This window comes from Crassostrea angulata, chromosome 8, assembly GCF_025612915.1.
Source record: "Crassostrea angulata isolate pt1a10 chromosome 8, ASM2561291v2, whole genome shotgun sequence".
In the NCBI taxonomy this organism is placed as follows: Eukaryota; Metazoa; Mollusca; class Bivalvia; order Ostreida; family Ostreidae; genus Magallana; species Magallana angulata.
The window spans coordinates 29,938,116-29,954,502 of record NC_069118.1 but is presented as its reverse complement, the minus strand read 5'-3'; the positions used below and the strand labels follow the sequence as shown (position 1 = coordinate 29,954,502).

Below are 16,387 nucleotides of genomic sequence, written 5' to 3'. Positions count from 1 at the left end.
TTGTTAATTTAATTACACGCCCGTTCAAATGTCAATGAATGTTATCATTGTAATTAAAAATGACTGTACGTGTTAAAAATTATAATCGAACTCAAATAGATATACGATGCGGAAAAAGTGAAATTCAAACAATTTTATGTGCTTGAGGCTTCAAAGTTTGCCTCACCTTGTTTTCTATTAAAATAAAGAGAACTTTTCAACACTAGTTTCCGTGTGGGGCTAATCGCAGAATGATAATTTTTTGGTTTTGAAGTGAAGCCTTAACTAGTTGGAAACGTTATCAATGTTCAAAGTCAACAATTGTTTTGAAGTTACAATAACACTTAAACGTATTTATCAAGAGCAGGCAGATGCAAAAGGTGCGTTATTGAAACTCCACCTAGTCCAATGTCGGATAAAAATAAACACACTGTGTTTTTCGGTTGCGTTTTTAATCTGTTGTTCATGCATATGGAAGTGAAGTGGCGTGAACCCATGCACTCAATGGTCAATATGGATCCATTTTTAACAATAGTTTGGACTTTGGGTAGTTGTGTCAAACAGCAATGTTACGTAGGCCTGTCTGTTTCATTGCTGGCCACTCAGCCATGGCTCTTTCAAATCGTCAAGCTTTTAAGCTAAGCCTATATGCAATCTGTGCATATTTCACTCAAAATCAGCGTCATTTTTAACTTGTTTTCTGCCAGAAAAAGATAGTTTCATTCTACTCAAAGTCCAAAGTCTTATTAAAATGGTTCTAAAAAGTAATGAATCCGCCATGTAAACCAAGTGGAACGTTCATTGAAAGGAAAGAAGCTACCACAATTATTAAAAAGATGTACCTAAATTGACAATAAATAATTACAGCTCATTTTTACAAGAGGCTTTTTGAAAATATCGATACAATCAGGGTACTGACACACGTAGATGCATCAAATACACTTGCTAGCATGTGTATAAATAAGTAATTAATACGTGTTTTTCCCGCGTGGGGGTCACTCTTTATATCGGTAGCCAACAATTTGTGTGTCACAATTTGAGCTTTAGGATCAGTGAAATTATGGAGATGTTGTCTAGCTACCTGCTCTACAGCTTCATTGTAAATCTATAACGCCCAGGCAGCCATGGAAGAGGTGTCTTTACAAAGAAATAATAATCTTGGCAGAGATTTAGTTTTGGTGAAGGCGTCAGCCCAAATATTTGATTTTAAAATATAATATTGTTTAAACAAGCCGAGCAATTCTCCACCAAGGTTATATAAAGAAAATTTATATTACATGAACAAGTATAATATTGTAAGAATGAACAAATATCTGAACAGATATCTGCTTGTAAAATGCAACACTGAAAACAGAAGTACAAGTGAATGAAAAGATTTATCATTTTTGAAAATGGAACAGAGAACAATAAAATACATACATAATACATGTATTTGAATAGCTGACCTGCAGCCATAGAAACGGAGAAATATAGTATAAATTCAGGTAAGACAATAGGTAAATATTAAACAATATGAATAAAAATAGTGGCTTGTTCATCACAATATCATGTGGTATGCATGTAATCATAAAAATGAAACTGCATTTTGAATCATTTGAGGTATTGCAAACTGAATGATGTATTAGAGACAAGAGGTTATAAAAGACAAGCATTGCATGGAATTTTTATGAAGCAATAAATGTTCATACGCCTTAAAGATATGTACATACAACTATAAAAGGCACCAAAACTACTTCAATTCAACATTCAATAATAATTTCTTGATCTTTGGCTTTTCTAAACAGATTCTTTTTAACTTAATTCATGTATAATTTCAGAAATCCTGTAGATTTATCATAATATATATTGTACCATTTTTGTTTACTTTGGAATCATTATTGCTAGTGAGGGACCAATGTTCACGAATGGCCAATGAATTAACATCCCAACAAATGTATATGCAAGCATATGTTTAATATTCATTTACGAAACAGAACTTGTTATCAACGAAATTACGTCCCCATAAACAAGAAAAAATTTCACTATCCGCGAACTTTGACCCCCATGAATAAAAACTGACTTCACAGTACTCAGTAGATATTGCACTAGATGCATGTACCCGGTAAATGTAATGCCATCTAAAATTGGTTTTTTGGTTAATTTACTGGACCAAAAAAAAAAGGTAGGAAAAGATATGAAACAGACACTGTTATATATGCGAAATGTACATGAACATTTAATTGTTGAACATTTTATCATAAAAGTGGCAATTTTCTTAATGATATGTATTGAAGTGCATTTTGTTTACAACTGCCCTGATATCAATTAATGCAATCTGGTGGAGAAACATTACACCAGGCAAGCAAAACTTCTATACGACAATGAATTCAAATACATTAATCTCATATTTGGTAAAGCAGAGTATATGCCCATGTTAAACATGAGACATATTGTACACATATTAAATATATAATACATATGTAAACAAAGATATACAAGAACAAAAATAATCTATCAATTCATCTTTAAGTTTCACAAAAGTGGCAAAGTGGTTGACATGATAAACTGATTTTAAGAATTAAGAGCCAATTGCTTTTTGGTCCACGTGGGTGAGAAGGGTGAAAATGAGGGAGTAGAGGCGTGGTCAAGTAAACCAGGGGAGAACGGTGCATTGATCCAGTGAGCTTTATGTTTTTAAGGTTGCATAGAAATATGAACTCTGGCCTGCAAAGTTTAAAACTATGAAATGGAAATGAAATGCTTATCATTTGTACATTAATTAATTTTTGCAATTCAAAAATGCATGTTGTTCCAATTAACAAAATGTATGGGTTTTTTTCTTTTTCCAATAATTCATTGTTCCAATCAGCAAAATGTATAATGTTGCAATTAACAAAAAAAAAGCAAACAAAAAACAAAATCAATAAAATGCCAAGTGCACATATCATAATTGTAAAAATACAAGTTTTGCATGATCCAGACTGAACACCACATTTATCAACTTTCCTCTAATCAACAATGGCAAGAATAAAACAAAAATGTCCTTGTCAATTTCATGTTTACATCCAAATCTCAACAAAAATTCATAAAATTGTCAACTTCTCTCTATCAGTCTACACCTTATTCTGAACAGATCTCTCTGCTTTCCTGGCACCACTCTTGAGTTTCTCGAAGCTGCTCGGATTTCTTTTAAGGTACACCACAGAGGCAATCACCACCAAAAGCACCACCACACACGCCGCAACAATCCCTATGATTGGACCCAAGTTCTGGTGGGACCGAGCCACATAGACCCCACCTTGATCCACCTGGAAGCTGGCGGTGCTACCGCTGACTGAAGAAGGTACTTTGGTCCAGGTGGCCATGTCCGATGACTTGGAGCGGTAAATCTCCACCTCACTAGCGTCTGGATCCACCTGCATTTGAATCGTGAAGGTGGCTCCACTTTGGGTCATAATTGTTTCAGGTTGGACCACTATGAAATTACTGGCGTATTTATCTCCAGTCTGTAAGTATAACAGAGAAAAAGATGAAATTGTTTGGAGTGAAACTATTTCATTTTTTACTGAGATTTCAATTTTTACTGACAGAGCATGATCAGACTTCTGAATCAGTATCTTGAACTCCAGATTTGTGGTTTTAATTAAGAAATAAAAAGATCATTCTTTGAGTATTATGAGGTAATAATTTTGGTGATCAAATCCAATAAAGGCTGAAGGGTTTTATGACAGATTTGATTATGCCCAAACCAAAATTATTACATCATAATATTCAAAGAATGATTCCTTATTACTTATATTTATACATGTATAATTCTAAGCAATCGTATGATTAAATATTTGAATATAATTAAGCAAACCCCACCTGCAACCCCATTATACGTTATTTGAAATGACTGGGCTGTATAGTACAAAATCGATATTGATGTGTTATCAAGGGCAAAGACACTTAAATATGTATATATCCATATATAAGTTTGTATGGTAGATCATGTACAGTGCACAACCATACCTTAATAACTTACAGTTTAGATAGTTAAATAATAATTTTAGGATATGCAATTTAGTCTATAGTACATTTATTATTTCATGACATACTACAAGTCCAAGAGTATTGTTTTTGCTCCTTAATGTAGCATTGAATGATTTATTTTTGAAGTCGTCGTGTCAATAACTGCCGTCAGGTGAGCAGACAAATTGAATAACGAGGGTTAGCGTGTTATGATAATTTGTCTGTTCATGCACCTAATGGCAGTTACTGACTAATTGAAAAATAAATCATTTAATGCTTATACATGTATTTACATTCCCTTACTGATGAAATCAATTATTTACTTATTAAATAAATTGATACAAATTGCAGATCACGGAGGGAGTAATGGTTAATTAGTAACAGCAAGAACAGTTGTTTAATAAAAACTGGTTCAAACTAGTTATCATATAGACTGTTGAGTTGAGATTGATGAGCATGAAAATATAATCCATGAAAAATAACTCTTGAAATATTGCTTTTAACAATAAAATCAACCTTTTTGTTGAATAATTGTAAAACACTGTGTTTTGACAGCATGTATGAAATATAATTTTTAACCAATAACATAGAAATCATTGTTTGGGAACTACTTGTAAATTAAATGGAAATTAATATGCAGTGATTAATTGCTGCATTTAGAGGCATTTAAAGATCACAAAATTTATTGGAAAAACACAGTAGAATGTAAATATTAATGCTTGACTTGTCAGGGAAAGAGATAACAACACTCACCGGTTCACTCCTCAGTCTGTTGCTTGCTATAGCTTGTTCTGGCGTCCATTCCTCCATCCTCATCGACTGTAGGGCCGAAAATGTGCCCTGTTCTACCATGATCTTGGCTTTACTGAAGATATATAAAAAATGGCAACTCTTAATCAAAGTCTTGAAAGTACTTGAAGGTGCATTATAATTATGTTGATAAATTGTGAAACTATAATTAATAAAAAAAATAGTCTACTGTCTTTGGAGATGTTCTATCTTGATGTATTTTCATGAGTACTAGACATATATTGAACTATCATATTATAATAACAAATTTAACTGCATTTTTATAAAAGGGCAATATTGATTTTTTAAATTCACAATAAAAAATTCTTAAGCGGGCTGGATGGTTGTAGCATTTTTTAAACTTTATTAACCTCCTTGAGAAAAAGAGCTCTGTACGTATGAAGATATGGAAAATACACAAATCTTAAACCTTACATATTTGAATTTCTAATAAAAAAAATAGTTTACAGCTATAAAACTCATACTGTGGAATCATAAGATTTTGTGGTAGCTCAGTTATTGTGAAATTCGTGTGTACCTCTCATCCATGAATTAACATCCTCCAGGAATTAATAAATTAGGGCTATAAAGTCATATTTCCATGTTAGGTATAAGATAAAACATAAAATTACGTCCCCACAAACCTGTAAAATTTAAGCAATCCACAAAATAAGCCCCCCATGAATTTGAATGATTCCACTGACAGTGTCTAAATATTTAGAGTAGATCTGAAGGGTAATTTGTAGACCACTCAGCCACCTTAATTTATTGATTATTAAGAAAATTACTTGTCAGCCAGGGCCAAAGTTCCGCCTCCCCATCCAATGGCCTGGTTCTGTGTCAGGTATGGAAGGACCGTGACACGCCCCTTCTGGTCGCGGTTAGAGAAGTCGTTGTTGCGGGTACACATGTACTGGTAGGTCCCTTGCTGGGACACCATGCGAAGGCCCAGATCAAAGTATGTACCAGCGTCATCCAGCTGAGAGAGCTCCCCTCCAAATTGTCCTTTAGACAAGAGAGGGAAAAATATTTACTTTAAGTTTAGGCAAAAAATGTTGCTGTTGTAGAAATATATTCAGATATTAGATTCTGTTTAACTTTATTCTTTGCTTATGTTAATTAGAACAAATTTTAAACAAATTGGGATCAAATAAAGCCAAATTACATTCGTAAATAAATTTTTCAATGGATAATAATTCATATTAACATATTGTAAAATTATATAGCTTAAAAAAGAATGATTTTACACTAAACAGAAAATACTATCTCCTACTTAATGTTTTAAAAATATTAAGCAAAGATTCATTGTGAAGTAATTTAGAGTTTCTTGAATATGTTGCATGAACCATTTCACCACTTGAACAACTAACTTACCTGGAGAGTTAAAGGCCAGGTGCAGCAGATCTTGCTGACTGAGGCCAAGGAAGGAGGAGTTGACCACATGAGCCGGATAATTGACCCCGTATTTCCCGTACACCGCCCCCGGGCCAAAGCTCTTCAGGCTGCCCTCGTCGTAGGTTGGTTCACCCAGCTGTACAATGTTGTTTCTATCTGAGCGGGCTTGTCCATTGCCGTCGTTGTTTGGGTTGTTGGTGTTGGAACCAGTCCACCTGTGGAGGAAGGGAAAAAATTAAAAATAGCACATGTTGGCCACAAAACTGTAAAATATGGCTCAGTCTTGGTGAGGTAAAGCTTGGCTTCTCGAACAATAAGCTTAAATTCTAAAATGTGCAATTATAATTCTATACTCCCACTTTAAATATGGATGATGTATACAAATTTTTAATCAAAATGCAACCATCTATACTTTTAAAATTATAATACTGTACAAATTCATATATGTATATGAACCTAGCTCTATGTGTTATTTACTGTTTATGTACAAGCTGGTATATACAGTTGAATCTCAGTATCTTGAACACTGATATCTCGAATACAATGGATAACTTGATTTGATTTATAAGTCCCAACCACTTAAACTCAAAGTAATTTACCCTTGATATCTCGAAAATTTAGGTACCTCAAAATTTTAACAAGTCCCATCTAGCTCGAGATAATGAGGTTTGACTGTACAGAATATATAAACTGAGGTGGTGCTAACTTACTGTATGTGCACATAGTTTGAGGTGCCCATCTCCAGGTTGTTGGGAACAAAGTCGTACTCCACAGATGGGAACACCTGCACTATGTTGCCTCGCTTTCCTCGGACATTCAGATTGGAGATTGTCCTACCCTCAGTTCCAGCGGGTCGAGGACGAATAGCGAAGGCAAAGGACCTACAACATTTACAGGGTTATCTCAAAAAGCTCCTCACATTATCACATAAATCTGATTTTCATGATTATAAGAAAATAATTTTTTTTGAGCGTTTTGAAAATTAGTTGAAGAATGATAAATTTTGGGTATAAAAATTTAAGAACCAAAAGTTCTGACTTCTTACCTGTCTTCAAAAGTCCGACCATACTGGGCGGTATTGACAGCTAGCTCGAGGTCAAAGTTTGCATCAGAAAAGACCTTGACCTCAGGGTTGTTTTCTAGAACGAATCCTCGATTGTCCGCCTCATTCTGAGACAGCCCCACCTTAGCCGCCAACTTTGCATTCACGTTAGTGTTATAGGTAGTGTTCCAGCCGTCATAATCGCCGGTGGAAATATTGTACCTAGACATAAAATAACACATTTTTTTGGCATTGACATTTCAGCAGAGTTTTATTTACAATCTGAGCATATTTATTTTTTAATGGAAAATCATTTGCTTGCAGTTTGTTTTCATTTTAATTTTTCATACAATGTGCAACTTTGTTGAAAAATAAAATTCCCTACATTACAAACCCAAATTTTAACAGTTAAAAGAAATCAAACAAAGAGTTTTAAAACATGTCTTCTCTACTTATACAACCATGTCAAAACATGTATTTCTATATTATGTTAATAAACAGATATTTGCCCTGACAGAATCAAAAGCTAACACCCATTCCCATGGATTTCCAAATACGTAAATATAGATTTTCAAGCATCGATATCAAATAAATGCAAATAAATCAATGCAAAGCAGATCTGCATACAATGAAAAACATAACACAGGTAAGCTACACACCTGATCCTCATGACACAGTTCTCATGCACAGTGTTGGGCACTGTCCAGTTGTAGACCAGAGGCTGACCTCCGATCCCGTTACCCAGGTGATTGTCCCGAGAAAACTGGGTCTCCCGACAGTCTGGTTCCCCAATACCAAAGGCGGGGACCTCCTTCCATTCCGCCTTCATACCGTCTGGGTCATTGGTGGGGTACCTGTATACCTGTGAAAATTATACATATACACAATAAATATTCATAAAAAATCAAAATATATTTACTAGCATTTGAATTCATAGTGGCTCAGTTTTCATGGCTGTCAAGGGTACCACTCATCCACAAATTAACATCCCCAAGAAATTGTGAAATATTGATACTATGTTTCCATTTTAATGGATATAATAATGTATATATATGCAAGTACTTACATGACTGAACCACCCCTGACACCCCCCCCCCCCCCAATCACATTTTTCTTTGCAAAGAATTAGAATAATAATTTCTTTCCCTTTTTTGTTATTTTTATTATACACAATAAAATTCTCTCCCCATTGCGCTACTTGACCTACCTCACAAGCCTCCTTGGTGTTGGGGAGGGTGATTCTGGGGAAGTTCTCTACTAGGAAGTCTGATGACATCACACAGCCAAAGCGAGGCTTTACATTGGCACTCTCTGCCTTGTAATAAGGACACCTGGTGGCATCATTTGTTAACACCGCTATGTCCTGCAAAATTGTTCAAATATGATATTGTACATTAATTATATTGTGACAATTGAAAGAAAAAATCATTTGATTCTTTTCTGTTTTTCAAATTTTTTCAATACATAATTATTTCGTTCAATGACTGATTTTGAATTTTCCACTAATATTGAAATCAGTCAAAATTATATGTATGCTTCATGTCTTGAATGCTAAGAAATATTGTAATTTTTAGTTTATGTCTTAATATCTTGAGATAAATGCATGTCAGTTAGTATAATATTATGTGATGTCATAGCATGTAAACCAACAACTAAAACATTAATATAATCATTTGTTAATCTTGTTGATTGAACTGACCATCCAAGGTGTGGGGCCCCAATAGGGGTAATAGTCACGCTCCTCTGGACACTCGTAACCATAGCGCTGTCCGTTGGGATTCTGGCGAGTGTTGACAGCTCTGTTTCTGTTGTTTAAATTCTACAATTTTAACAAAATTCATTTAATATTCTAATTAAACGATGAAAAAATAAATATATTGCAAATTAAAACAGGCAATGCAAAACAGAAGTTCGTCTATCACAATATTTTGATGAACATGTATCAATTTAGTAATCACGTATGGTCTAGAAAGGGGATTGAGGGGGAGGTCAAGACCTCTACTGGAAAATTCAAACTTAAACTTACATTTCTAATTAAAATCATCAAATTAACAAATTTACACCATGGACACTTCCTGGAAAATTTAAATATCCCTTGTACCCCCCTCCTCCAAAAAACAAAGTTAACAAACAACTTTCTGAATCCACTCATAGTAAATACATGTATATTGTATTTCAGGCCAGAATTTTAAAAGATACAAATGAACATTTCTATAAATGTAGTTTTATATTTAATTCATGAATGAGAGAGAGAGAGAGAGAGAGAGAGAGAGAGAGAGAGAGAGAGAGAGAGAGAGAGAGAGAGAGAAATACCAAAATATATAAACTTCTCTGATCAATAAAACACTTGACTGTGTTCACATTCTTTTCTAATTTTGCAACCAAAGAGTGAAAACACCCATATCAATCCCCCTTGTGAAGCCTACTCAAGTCACAGGTAACAACAGGTAAGATAATCCCACTCACCTGGTCAGCTGTAAATAGTCCCTTGTTTCTTTCTCGTGATCGACAGTTCACGTAATAGTCGAAATTCTCATTCATGCCATATTCCTTGTCAGTATTACAATTACCCAGCCTGCAATCATCTGGGTTCAATGGTATAGTTCTACAAGAATGCAACAAAAGAAACCAGGTTGATAAAATGCTCTAGTAATGCGACCACTCAATGTCAAATCCATCATGCTATTGGACTTATTTTGCCTGTATTTTGTAACTTGATACATTTAAAATGGAAATACAAGGAAAATTGCAGTTTGATCAGAATACAAGATTATATATATAGTCAAATTACAAAGGTATTTGGTTACATCCGTTTTCAGTCCACTCCATTTGTGTGGACTGAAAATTTTTGGCTTGCAAAGTTTGGTTAGATAAAAGACACTTTCTGCTTTTTGCAAATCAACAGTCACAACTAAGTCTCTTACTTTAAATTAAAAATAAAATAATTTATTTGTCAAACACAAACATTTATTTTTGACAGAAATTACGGTGGAATCATTAGAATTCGTGGTGGCTTAATTTTCATGTTATTCGTGGGTATCCCTCCCCCACGAATTTAAATCACAATTAAAACTATTTTAGAAAGAGTTGTCTTTGTTACTGAAACAGTAACCCACACATCCACGAAATTAAATCCCCATGAATGAGCAAAAAAGTCACAATCCTTGAAAATTGGCCGCCACGAATTTAAATGATTCCACAGTAAGACATTGCAGATGAATAAAGAAAGAGTGCCTCTATCCATAATCGCATGGATAGAAATGAAAAGACAAAAGTTATCAAACACTTGCTGTATTGGGGACATTTTGGGATTTCTATGTAAAGGTTTAACAAACTAATTAAGCTATAATTACTGTGTAGAGGCTCCATCCCTGACCTGGTCATTACACATGTACTGTAGAATGATCTCACAGTGACTATTGGGGTTACTGCACGAGTGCTGGTTGGTCCTAGAGAAAAAAAAAAGAATTACTGTTTTTATGCAACTAGTTAATATCATAATGCTATCAATCTATCTATGAGCACTAAGACTTGTCGTTAATTATCTGGAATAAAATGTGGTATTGTTCTTTTTATTTTATTTTTCAATAGGTCCATAAATGTCATTCTGAAAAAACTGTGTTAAGGACCCACAGCGCGAGTGAATGCCTCGCCCCTCCAACTTTGTTTTTCCATATTTGCTATTTCAGAATAGAAAACCCGTATTTAACTTTAGTCATTTGAAATGTTTTAAGTTTCAAATAATGATGACTATATAAGTCTAGAGTTTGCAATTGCCTTAGTCAAGGTTTTCCCAATTATAATTCATTTGCCGTTTTGAACGAGCTATTATGAGAAAAATAAAAGTTTTCCATCTAGATATTTCTCTGGCCTAAATCAAACATGTATTGTTCATGTACTGTACTAGGACATGTACATAAAATATAGTTATACTGTAAGTCGTTTTAATTCCACAGTGTTAAAATTTCTTGATTTCTAATTCAGTACCAATCGCGATGATTTTAATTTCACGTTGCTAGAAAATCAATTGATCAGAATATGAGCATTAAAACGTTTTTCGAAACTAATGGTAGTATTCAGGATTGGTTTAATTTTGCGGGAAAGTGATGAACCCGAACATAGTGAAATTATGTTCACTAATCGTGATTAGTGATTATAGTGATTACTTGCCAATCTACAGTATTGGGGGGGGGGGGGGGGGGGGGGTACCTCACAAAAATTTGATCAATATGATGAGTTTCTTGTAATTTTTTGTAAAAAGTTTTTTAACTATTTTGCCCCTTGCTAAAAGTTAGGGTCCATTTTGTTCCGTTCAAATTTCCTCTTTTTATATTTGAATTTATATAAATGTTGCGTTGCTACATGCCTTGTTATTGTAAGTTATCAGAAACAAAATGAGAATATTTTCTACAGAAGTTATCTTTCTTATCAGAGGGACATTCCACCTTAATGTAACAGGAAAGGTCTCACTGTGACAAAATATACTTTATTCATTCGAATCCACTAATTTATTTTTTGAATAAATTTTTGGAATAAATTGAGTAATTCTGTAATAAATCAGTGGATTCAAATAAATGGAGTATATTCTTTGAGAATTAACTTCAGTACTTCTACTTACCACTCAATCGGAAGAGTCGACCCTGCGTAGTAATACAAGGACCCCACATTGTAGCCCCCTCTGTTGTTATTTTGGGAGTCAAACAGTCTGAAATTGAAAAGAAAATTGTGAATTGAACAAGAATTAATTGATATGGGTATAATTTATGAATTGTGAATATAAAATGCATGCAAATATTTATAGTTAAATCAAGTTTGAATGATTTTTTTCGAATATGTATAAATTTCAAAAGAACATGTAAATGTATGAATACATGTACATTTGTAATCACAATGTACATAAGTATATCAAAAAAGTACTCGTATTCAGATATGAAACATGTACAAATAATTTATATATATTTTTAAAAAGCTTTCCATTCTTTAATGACCATTAAAAAAACCCATATAACTATGAGACAGGATTTAACGAGCTTAAATGTTACGACAACAAGGTAGTGATTATTTTGCTGACATGGACACACGTAATTACATTACATCGACATCTACGTGAGTTAGTCATCAGACGACAGCGAGACAATCAACTATATGTAACCACAGACTCCTGTAAATTTCCTGCCCGTACAAATGATTTAATCCTCCTTAAGGATCGAGGCAGGGCCCGTGGTCAACAAATTAATCACATTATGATCTTCATAAATAAATTTTAAGATGGGATTTGTTTAACTATAAATTATTATTTCGTAAAAAAAAAATCTATAAATTTCTCCTTTTATGTTTGATTTTTCAACATCTTTCTGTAGTCCTCTTCTTCTAAAAGAGATCAATTATAGTCTAAAATGGTCACTGCCATTGAGCCCTCTTAATGAGTCAGCTATAGGCTCGAATATACCACACCTCCTTTTTAAAACAGTTCTTCTGAATCTGAGCAGTATTACGTGGATTTACATGTAATATTCTCTGAAGGTGTGACCATTTGAGAGAGAGAGAGAGAGAGAGAGAGAGAGAGAGAGAGAGAGAGATCAATGAATAGTTTTTTGTCAAATACATGTGTACAGAAACAATAACTCTATAATGGTTAGCCTGAATTTTATATTTTTCAGGAAGTTAGTCATGCAGATTAACTCTAGTTGATTATTTTCAATAATAAAAAAATATAATCTTCTCTATGTAGGAGGCAAAACTTTGAAGTGTTTTCCAGCTTTTCAACAACAACAAAATTTTGAGAACTGTTTTTTTTTTTTATCTTATATTAGTTATCATTTGGATTGTTTGTCTTTTTTTTTTTCAGGTTCATTACTTTATGTGTTCCTTTTCCCTAAAAAATTGTGGTTATAACAATGCAAGAGGGAAAAAGTGAAATAAAACAACAAAACAATCTACAGCACTAATTAATCAAGTACAAAACAATTAGACACAGGTAAAACCACAATGGAATCCTGTCTTTCTACAAACCGGTTTTCCTTCTTCATATGTTCTAACTGAACTGTTCTTTCCTCTATCTTATTTTTTGTGTGTTAGCAATGTTATATAACTGAATCATCATTAATATAAGACTTGTTTACTGGCAAATTAGAATTCTGAAAGCTTATTTCCTGTAGGGATACTTCAGTCCTTAAAATGATATTTAAGTTAATGAGACATGGTGATTTCATAGCTTCGACTACATAAACCAAGAATTGAGATGTTTAGTATATAAGTCAAAATTTGTTTTTCACAATCTTGTGGTTTTTCTTACGTTAATTGATGAAAGCAACAAACTAGAAAACTCTCAATCTCCATCTTGTAATTTTATGCATTGTCATGTAATAATTTTCCAATTTTGCAACTCTTAAGTTTTTTCAACCCACCTAGGTTATATGAGGAGTGGGGAGCACATATGCATGACTCAGTGGTCATAGGTGTTAGGTCAGTGACCCAATGGTTGCTGGTTCGAATCCCATCTTGTTCACTTGATGTTAAGTGCTGGGCCCTTAGACAAGGTATTTTAATTATCTGCATTAAATTGTCTATTAAGTCCACTCAGCTGCAATTGACACCAGCTAAAGCTATTGAGAACTGATGTCCCATCCAGGGGGATTCAATGAGTCTTATTCACTTAGCACCACAGAAAATGGAGAAAGCACCAAACTTTTTCGCTTCAAAGACGAATATTTTTACTAAACATAAAAGTTACCTAACTCATGGGAGCAAAAAAAATGAAAACACTCTAGTAATACATGTATAAGAAGTAGTTAAAAGGACTGATTAATATATAGGTAAATTATATATGTATATTATGTATTCATAAATTATGATATAGTCAGTTATGATGACAGATAATTAATGTTATTGTCATTTTTTTTAACTTTTTACCTGTTCTGATTTTGAACATTTCTATTTTCTTCGTCTAATCTGTTGTTTCCTCCCCTGCAAAAAAAAATTAAAATCAATAAATGCTTACTACAGTTACGTAAACTATATAATATAAACATTTTTCAGAGTCTTTGTCTGTGATATCACTATGAATTGATTTTGCATTGTAGAGTTCATTAAATTCAAAAGAGATTTTGTTGGGGTGCAAGCAAGTCAAGGTTTTCATGATAAAAAGGAATGAAAATCACATAAATATGTCTTATTCTAATATTAAATCGTAAAAGTGGTGAAAATCATATAAATATAAGTAATAAAGAACCACTCTTTGCATGAATATTTTGAGATGATACATTGTCATTTTTAGTCGGGGTGTGATCAAATCTTTCATAAAGCTCTTCACTTGACCATGCTATGACCAAAAATATCCCCTCATAATACTCAAAGAATGATTTCTTAATTATTCCTTAAATAATGAGTTTGAGTTGCAACGTACTTTAAATGGACTCAGTTTTGAGGTTTTCTCAAAATTCTGCGGTAATCAGTACCGACAGTATAAAGATTTGAACACTGTAATGGTTCAATGACCGAACTAGATCTAACAATAAAACTACGTGCATGCTCTGTACTCTGTGTACATGTGACACAAACAGATTTGAACACGTGACCAACAGAACACTTGCATAGCTTAAATGAAACTATATGAACCACATATTGTAAAAGTATATACAGTCAAACTTCGTTATCTCGAACTCGATGGGACTGTTTAAAAACTTCGAGATATCAGAGTAATCGAGATATTGAGGGTAAAATACTTTTAAAAAATAAGTGGTTGGGACTTAAAATCGATCACTTTGACATATCCACTGTATTCGAGATATCAGTGTTCGAGATATCAAAGCTCAACTGTACAGTAGTTGTCAATCAGATACATACATCTATCAAAATATACTGTAGATTCCTTATTGAACATGATTACTTAATTCTGTGATTCAACCATTTTGCATCAAAACGCAAGAAATTAAAATTGTAAACACCAGATTTTTATCATAATTTCATTTCGTTTACATCTGTCAGAAAACTAAAAGTGAGATATTATAGTCCAAAAGATGTGCTTTTCGTGATTTTATGCAGATAATTCATTCATCATGCTTAATTAGGAATCTACTGTATGTATATTTAAAATTTCTCTACCTAGCTTGAACGTTATTTTATACAAGGAGTAAACAGGCACAGATTTTAATGACAGCCCAATAAACCGTGATCATAGCAATAAAGGTCTTTACGTAAAACGTAGATAAAGTTCACAGTGTACCGTACATGCATGTACTATTATAATCAAAATATTTACCCGTACTCCGTGTAAACAGACATCCATCTCACTATTTATCATTCTATCCATAAATATGTGATAAGAAATGCAAATATTTCTGATGTTGCAATCAAGTTTGAGCACTGAATGTACCACTGTTTATTGTTAGTTAACATTTAACTTTTGGACAGGCATGAAAATTGAAAGGGGTATATCATGTATATTGATACTTGCAAATAAATTCCCTATGTACAGTATACATGTGTGACATTTCTGGAGCAATATAGGATTGGAGAACAATGAGCGAAAACGTATTGACATCTGATCCAATCTCTGTGTTTTAATCTCCATTTTCTCAGCATTATAGCCAAACCTTGGCAATAGTATTGAAAGGTGTGTTACGATAGGTGAATATGCATGTATATATAACAACATGTATCTAACATGTCTAAAGATAATGATTTTAAGTCATTGTAGTCAATATCAAATACATTTGCTGAATAGGCCAGTGTACAGTATATTCACTATAAATGAATAAACACATCATGACACATACATGTATGTCTTATAATATATTCATTTTACTAAATTCATACAATTTTTTAAAATATATAAAAAATCTATTAAGTATTTTATAAACAATCAAAATATAAATAATTAAGTAACAAAAAAATTTACCTTGGACTGTGTAAATAAATATCAGCTATCACAGATTCGCATATTAAAATGATGATTAAAAGTATCAGACGGAGAAAGTGAAAGTTGTCCATGTTGACATCAACGGCTCTATTCTACTTCAAGTTTAGTTTTCGTCTACTGGATGCTGGGTGTGTCAGTATTTAAATCAATCATCTACATCATATGCTCCCAAATTAGGGAAACTGGACACCCCGTGACGTAGATAAGTATCACAATCGCAGGTTTCTCACTACATTTCGTACACGACCGACGTTAGCCTGGCTGACTCATTG

General features: G+C 33.3%; 1 protein-coding gene across 1 annotated transcript; it reads right to left on the bottom strand.

The window, feature by feature from the left end:
- Positions 1-1,342: 1,342 nt before the first annotated feature.
- LOC128157929 (protein DD3-3-like) lies at positions 1,343-16,385 on the bottom strand. Its single transcript, XM_052820602.1, has 14 exons — positions 16,095-16,385; positions 14,108-14,161; positions 11,814-11,900; positions 10,549-10,644; positions 9,662-9,800; positions 8,895-9,014; positions 8,403-8,558; positions 7,855-8,057; positions 7,199-7,417; positions 6,864-7,034; positions 6,133-6,368; positions 5,547-5,763; positions 4,723-4,834; positions 1,343-3,464 (listed from the first exon to the last, which is right to left on the bottom strand). The coding sequence occupies exons 1-14, from the start codon at positions 16,184-16,186 to the stop codon at positions 3,072-3,074; spliced, it is 2,295 nt and encodes a 764-aa protein (XP_052676562.1). The 5' UTR covers positions 16,187-16,385; the 3' UTR covers positions 1,343-3,071.
- Between the last annotated feature and the right edge of the window lie 2 nt (positions 16,386-16,387).

Coding starts and splice junctions, on each gene's coding strand:
- LOC128157929 (XM_052820602.1), bottom strand. CDS start 16,186: ATGGACAACTTTCACTTTCTCCGTCTGATACTTTTAATCATCATTTTA. Junction 10,645..11,813: donor TCGACTCTTCCGATTGAGTG/GTAAGTAGAAGT, acceptor TTTTTTCTCTAG/GACCAACCAGCACTCGTGCA. Junction 6,369..6,863: donor TCAAACTATGTGCACATACA/GTAAGTTAGCAC, acceptor CTTCCTCCACAG/GTGGACTGGTTCCAACACCA.